The sequence below is a fragment of the Psammomys obesus genome, unplaced genomic scaffold (assembly GCF_907164565.1).
Source record: "Psammomys obesus unplaced genomic scaffold, mPsaObe1.curated_primary_1811, whole genome shotgun sequence".
NCBI classification, from domain to species: Eukaryota; Metazoa; Chordata; class Mammalia; order Rodentia; family Muridae; genus Psammomys; species Psammomys obesus.
The window spans coordinates 3,998,074-4,005,400 of record NW_026596040.1 but is presented as its reverse complement, the minus strand read 5'-3'; the positions used below and the strand labels follow the sequence as shown (position 1 = coordinate 4,005,400).

Genomic DNA, 7,327 nt, shown 5'->3' with positions numbered 1-7,327 from the left:
TATCTATCTATCTATCTATCTATCTATCTATCTATCTATCTATCTATTTTTGAGACTGGGTTTCTCTGTGTAGCTTTGGCTGTCCTGGACTCACTTTGTAGATCAGACTGGCCTCAGACTCACAGAGGTTGCCTGCCTCTGTCTCCTGAGTGCTGGGATTAAAGGCCTGTGCTACCACCACCCACAACACATCATTTCTTTTCTTTTTCTTTTTTTTTTGTCTTTAAATATTTTATTTTAAAAATTTTTTTTAATTTACTTTTTTCAGAATTTATTCATTATATATCCTGATTGAAGGCCTCTCCCTCCACTCCTCCCAGTCCCTCCCTCTTCCTCCCTATCCCCTTCCCCTAGTCCACTGAAAGGCAGAGTTCTCCTCTTCGGCCATTTGCCCATAGTTTGTCAAGTCTCATCAGGACTGCCTGGATCCTCTTTCTCTGTGACCTGACAAGGCCACATGACCACTGGTGAGTGATGAAAGAACAGGCAACCGAATTCATGAAAGACACAGCCCCTGCTCCCCTTACTCGGGAACTCATCTGGAGACTGAGCTGACAATTGGCTACATCTGAGCAGGGGGTCTAGGTCCTCTCCATGCATGGTCCTCCGTTGGTGTATCAGTCTCTGCAAGAGCACCTGGACTCAGATTTTTTAGCTTTCTTGGTGTCTGTATGGGGTTCCTGTCCCTTCCATGTCCTTCTAGTCACCTCCCCCCCATCTTCCATAAGACTCTCTGCGCTCTGCCCAAGGTTTGGCTGTGAGTCTCAGCATCTGCTTGGACCCCCTGTTTGGTGAATCCTTTCAGAGCACCCTCTATAGTAGGCTTCCATCCTGTTTCCTCTCTTCTACCGCTTCTGGTGTCTATCCTATTTGACATTCTGAATGAGATTTCTGATGATGTTACTTTGTCCATTATCTATATTGGGGTTATTTTTGACTAGCCCCATGTGGATAGTGAAGATATTCTGCTGGTCCTGTGTGCTCTTCCTTACTCTATAGTGAGGTTATCATTAAACACAGGCATCCTCACCACTTGAACTAGTAACTTAGAGAAGAAAGGGCTCTGTTGGATTTGCCTTATAAGGGAGGAGGTTTGTTAATCATTTGTCCACCCTGGATTTGGAATCTGGGTAGACAGACTGTCCCTACACTAAGTGCAGAGAATTCACCTGCAAGGACAGATGTTAATTAACTGTTATTCTCCTGATGTAATTAATTGTCATCTCTGAGACTTAATGCCTCTGTCTGCTAACCTAGTCCAGGAAGCTTCCAGCCTCCATAAAATCTAATGTAGGCCTAGAATGTTTTCAACCTCTGAGACTTACTACTGAACAAGCTTACCCTTTCTGGCTCTCTTTGAACTCTGGCTGGCTGGTTTAACTCAGATGTTTTGGCTCAAAACTCCTCTCCAAGCTGACTGATTCCATCTGATTTTTCTCAGTTTCTCACTGAATTGCTCTGCTTGACCTCATATTAACTTTGACAATATGTTCTAATCATCTGGCTCCTCATTCTCTGGCCCATTCTGTCTTTACTTGTGTTTACCTTGCTCTCTTCAAGCTCTTTCTATAAAACTCTCCTGGCAAAACTGCCTCTGACTCTCACGAACTGAACTGCTAGAAGCTCAGCTCCCCTGCACTGTCTTTAAATTCACAGACTCAACCGAACTCACTGAACAGCACTCAGAGATCTCCATGTCTCTGTCTCCTGGATGCTAGTATTAAAGGCTTGTACCGCCACTCCTGGACCTAAGATTTTCTTTATCTAAAAATTGCTCTGTACCAGGCTGGCCTTGAGTTCAGAGATCTGCTTGCCTCTGTCTCCTGGGATTAAAAGTGTGTCTCTATTCCAGCTGGATCACACAGACCTAGGTCTTTGGATGTAATCTCTTGCCAGAACAACCATGTTCTGAATTCATCTCTACAGCAGAGGTGAAATGTTTCCTGTCACTGAATAAGGAGGACATCCAGATTATGGTCTGGGAACAGGGCTGGGAAAGGAGGCAATGGAAGCCTGAGGTGAGGGAAGGGTATCAAAGCAAGCAGATCAGAGACATTTTGTATGTTGATAGAACCTTGGCCTGACAACATTGAAAGGTCCCTTAAAGGGGCTGAGAGCATATATAACTTAGTTTCAAGAGTTCTTGCCTAGTAAGCAGAAGCCCCGAGCCCCAGTACCACATAAAAAAATGAATATGGTGGTATATATCTGTAAACTCAGTCTGTAATTTCCCTGGAGGTGGAGGCAGAAGAACCAGAAATTCAAGGTAATCCTATAATGCAGCGAGGTAATGAGAGTCCTCTTTTAAAAAAAAATATCTGTGTGTGTGTGTGGGGGGGGCAGGGGCAACCCAACAAAACACACACACACACACACACACACACACACACACACACACACATCAAACAAACAAACAAACAAACAAACAACAAGAAAGGGAGGAGGGAAGGAAAAGGTCGGTTAAGGAGGGTGGTTTTGAGTTCTGACAGCAGGGTCTGTCTACCGGGATAGCTCTGAACAACCCAGGAAAATGACCGAGGACATCTCAGGGAATGTCCATGTTTATTTAACTCAGCACCAACATATCCTAGGCCCTGGAACTTTATTTTGCTGCATTATTGAGTGGGTGTCAAATCCCACGCCTCATTCATTTCACCCAGCAGCAGGGACGGCTTGAATTTGCTGCGCTGTCCACAGTGTCTGGCACACCACAGAAACAGGTGAACAACTTAGTAAATAAAAGTAGTAACATTTGGTGGTTCCAGTAACAACTGTTCTTTGGGAGGAAAGAAAACACAAGGTTTCTTCTGTATCCTTTTCCTTGCAGGCCGGTGCTTAACCTTAGCCCGGGAACTTCTAGAGTTGGATACCCAGGCAGACTATTTCCTAGATTGTTCTGGGAAGAGGGAAGTTTCCTGCCAGCTAGAGGCCCTGCCCCATGACTCAGGCAGAAGTCCAGCTCCGTGAAGCGTGCAATTGCTGGCCTTTGCCTCCCTGGACGACCCAGAGCTGGACTGTAGCACCACCACGCCCGTTGTTTTAGGGCGGTGGCTTACCTAATTATTACATTTTATTTCTGTTTGGTTCTGTGAACAGAACCAAATTCCGTGACCTCCGGCAGTGATGGCTTGAAATTCTGGCTGCTTTAAAGCGCAGGGTGGCATGGTGTAACCGGGTGGCTCAGAGGCAGGGCGCTATCTGCAGGCGTGGCCAGAGAGGGGACATGGAACGAAGTCTGAGGCGTCTTCTTTGGCGATAACTTTATGAGACAGTAAGTGAAAGGGGACGTGGGTGTGACCTACAGCCTTGTCTCGGAGGGGGACAATAAAGTTTGAGAAGTTTGAAAAGGGGAGAGAGAGTGAACGCCCCTTTGGCCGAGGGGTGTGGCCGGAGCTCGGCTGGGCTCCTGGAAGTGGGTGCGCGGCATGGGGGTCACCGTAGACGTGCACCAGGTGTTCCAGTACCCCTTCGAGCAGGTGGTCGCCTGCTTCCTCCGAAAGGTACTAGTCCCTGCAGCCTGGGCGGTGGGTCCGCTGCGGAGAGCCTGAACTACCCCCCCCCCCCGCCTGCGTCGCGTGGTGCCGAGACCCAACCCTCAAGGGTCCAGAGCTACTCTCGGGGTTCCCCTCCAGCGCTCCTGCTGCTCTCGGGATGTGCTGGACGAGGATGCAGGCGGTTTTCCTCGAAGGCTGCTCTCAGAGATGAGCGGAGGGTGCCGTGCAGGGCATCACGTCCACATGCCGCCCGCCTCAGGCACAGGGTGTGGGCTCCAGCTGTCCCTCCTGGGTGGACTGTCCTGTCCCGCTCTCCAGTTCATCATCCGCTTTTTGAACGCTGATGCATGCTCCTGAAGTTGTGATCTTGGTAGACTCAGCGTTTCAAGACTTTCCCCCTTTACTAAATAGCTGTGGGACTCCCTTCGGAGCTCACCCTCTCTGGATCTTAGTTTGCTAATCTGTAGCGTGAGAAAAACGGTGCGCACTCCCAGGCTTGTCCTGAGGATTTGAGATAATTAATAAAGAGTGTTTATCACAGGATGGATGGCTGTAAGGCCTCTGAAATACTGCTGTTGTGTTACTGCAGTTGGGGATTCCCTGACTCTTAGGGTGAGGGCTCTTCTTAGGACTGTGCCTCAGGCTAACAGTAAAGTGAAGACCATCCTTAGAAGTGCTTGTCACCTAGGCCTGGGGAGTGGGACCCTGGACTCTAATCTGTTTCTGGCTCAGTTAGGTCTCTGGATGACCCTGGCCAGAGGTCTTCCCCCCAAGATCTAGTGTCCAGAAGATGAGTTGTACCCACAGGTCTTCAAAGTCATTTCAGCGTTCGCAGTGTTGGCCAAAACTTGTAATCGGGGCTGCTGCCCCAGGGCAGTGAGCCGGATCTGTATGTTAAACTGCGTAGCTGTTGTGAGGACGGTTAGCTGGGACCCTCCGATTCAGGAGCTGCCTTTTTTACTTGCATCTCCTGGGTCCTCAGCAAAAGTCAGCTGAATGAAAGAGGGAGTGAATGAGTGAGCGAACCTGGGTAGACTTTGCCTTAGGCTCCTAAAAGGAGCAGCTGACACTATGCTTTGTTCAGATTGGCCGTGGTGAAGTACCAGGACGAAGGACTGACAAGAACATGTCTGTATTGGCTCACTGTTAGGAGGGCTCCAGTTCCGTAATGACCTGTTCTAGTTTGCTTTCTGTTGTGGCTATACAGCATCAGACAAAGGCAGCTTCAGGAGCAAAGGGTTTATTTCAGCGTACAGGTGCTATTTCATCGTTTCATGAAGTCAGGATAGGAGCACAAGGTAGGAACTGAAGCAGAGACCATGGAGGAATGCTGCTTCCCCTGCCTTGCTCTGCTAAGCTTTCCCCCACCCCCCTAGTCTTCTGTATTAACTCAAGGAACTCTGAGATCTCTGCCTTTTCCAGTCCCAGACTCCCAAATCCTTCCATCATTCTCCTCTAAAACAACAAGGCCAGGTCCAGCACTGCAGCTTCCCACTGCAGCTTTGCCCCTCTGTTGCTGCGATAAAACACTGAACAAAAAGCAACTTGTGGGAGACAAGGATTCATTTTTATCTTCCTGCTCCCAGGTCACAGTCCAGCACTGAGGGAAGCCAAATCAGAAACCCAAGGCAGGGACCTGGGGGCAGGAACTAAAGCACAGGGTCATGGAGGAACATTCCTGGCTTGCTCTCCATGCCTTGCTCAGCCTGCCCAAGGTGTGGCACCACCCACAGTGGGCTGGATCCTCCTCCATCCTTCACTAATCAAGGAAATGTCCCATCCACAGGCCAGTCTATGGATGAAGTTCCTCAATTGCGCTTCTTTTCTTTTTTAAGAAATTTACTTTTTATAATTTATTTACTTGAGGTTCTTTCTTACCAGGGATGGATGCTACTTAGTGTCAACTTGATAAAAAATAACTAGCCCAGTTGCCCTGCCTCTCTGGGCCTGTGGAGGATCAGCATCTCATGGTTTGAACCCATGGTGAAGCTAATCTGCTTAGATCTGAGCAAGGAAGAAAAGCAGAAAGGGTGGATAGGCTGCAGTCCCATTATCCAGTTCAAGGGCACATACCTAATGCTTAAGGGCCTCTTCCCACAGTTCTCCACCTCTTCAAGATTCCACCACTACCCAGTAGGGCTTCCTTGGGACTGAACCATTAGCACACATCCTTGGGGGACATTCAAGATACAAACTGTAGCACTGCTGCCCCGTGGGAAAGGGTCATCACCGTGCCAAGGAGACATCTGCCTTTTTAGGACGGCAGAGATACTTTGTTTAGGCTTCATCCGGAAGGTCTGAGGTTGCTTCTGGGTGTGTCCTCCTCCCCTTTCCACTCTCCCCAGACAGATCTCTCTCTGCAAAACCATACACACAATGCCTCACACGCTTTTCTTTGTAGCTCCCTCCCACATACCAGTTTCAAGTAAAGGTGATGGATGTTAGCTAGTGAAAGCAACATTAACAAATGACAGTGGGGTTAGCATGATTTCAGTGGGCGACGTGTGCTTCACACAAGGGACAGAAAGAGTGGTGAGGCCTGCAGCAGCCCCACATGGAGGTCTTTAGGTAAGATGGTAGGCTTTCTTAGAAATGTAGCATCTGTCAAAGGTTTGCTGAAACATGGGTAGGGTTTTTTAGGTAAGCTGTCTCTCTCTTTCTCTCTCTAGCTCCCTATCTCTGTCTCTCCCTCTCTCCGTATGTGTGTGTGTACACATGTGGGCATTTGCTCTGAATAATACAGCACCTCTCTAAGGTAACCTAAGAAGCTATCATGAAACTGAGGCTCAGAGAAGTCTAAGTAACTTTTGAAGCCAGCCAGCAGGGAGGAGAGCCAGGACCTTAGCTGGCCTGAATCTGAAGCCCATGTCTGACCAGCAGGCTGTGCTTCCAGCTCTGCACTGGTGGCCATGCAAGAGATTATGTGGGGAAGACATTGGCTCAGGGCTCGGCTTTGCTGTGTGTAGCACTCTTTGGTTCATTTGCCTCTCATGGTCTGCTCTTCCAGGTTGACCTCTGCATCTAATGTGAAGTGTAGCTTAGATGTGTGAGGGTGGGACATGCTATTTGCTAGTTATTTTTGCGCAACAAATCGCTCCAGAACTTAGTGGCCTTGCCCAGTGACAGGCTTTTCATTCTGGTGGTTCTTTGGGTTGATTGAGCTCACGTGGTTGGATTTGGTGTGTCAAGTGGTGTGGCTGAGGTATTTATATAATCCCATTCAGTCAGCACTGGATGCAGTTCTTATAAGACAGTCAGCTAGCTAGGTTTAAGAACCATGGAGGGACCCAGGCATGGTGGCTCGTGCCTGTAACCCAATCGGTAGACCCTGTCCCAGAAAACCCCAAACCAAACAAATTAAATTAAAATATTAGCAAAGAGGAATTCCTGTAGGCAGCCATAGCTGCTGCGATTTATGAGTGCAGCTTTTGGTCATGTCCAGAAGACTTTTCTTCTAGCCTAACCAATGTTTGGGTTTTAAAATTTTTTCCATCCCCTCTTTGCATAGTCACTCTGAGCCACGGTGTGTGTGTGTGTGTGTGTGTGTGTGTGTGTGTGTTTGTGTGTGTGTGTCTGTGTTTGTGTGTGTGTATGTGTGTGTGACGTTGGTATGTGACGTTGATGTGCACTCCACAGTCTCTTATTCTTTGTACTTTGACTAGTTGTGAGTTTCTGTATTAGCCATCACCTACTTCACAAAATATTTCTCTGTTGATGTCACAGAGCTGTTAGATAGCATTCTAGGGATGTTGATGGCTTCAAGGGGTGGGAGTTAATTTTTTTCTCTCCTTCCTTCCTTCCTTCCTTCCTTCCTTCCTTCCTTCCTTCCTTCC

General features: G+C 48.1%; 1 protein-coding gene across 2 annotated transcripts in view; it reads left to right on the top strand.

The window, feature by feature from the left end:
- The first annotated feature begins 3,080 nt into the window (after nucleotides 1-3,080).
- The window catches only part of Prelid2 (PRELI domain containing 2), a 64,401-nt gene continuing 60,154 nt past the window's right edge, over nucleotides 3,081-7,327 (top strand). The window contains exon 1 of one of the 2 annotated variants that reach the window (XM_055622785.1): nucleotides 3,081-3,271. Coding sequence is in view for 1 of the 2 variants with exons in the window: in XM_055622784.1 (XP_055478759.1) it covers nucleotides 3,426-3,500 (75 nt within the window). In the remaining variant the exon portion in view is untranslated. Of the gene's footprint in view, nucleotides 3,272-3,346; nucleotides 3,501-7,327 lie in introns of those variants that run through there. The other variant, XM_055622784.1, reaches the window with a different exon arrangement.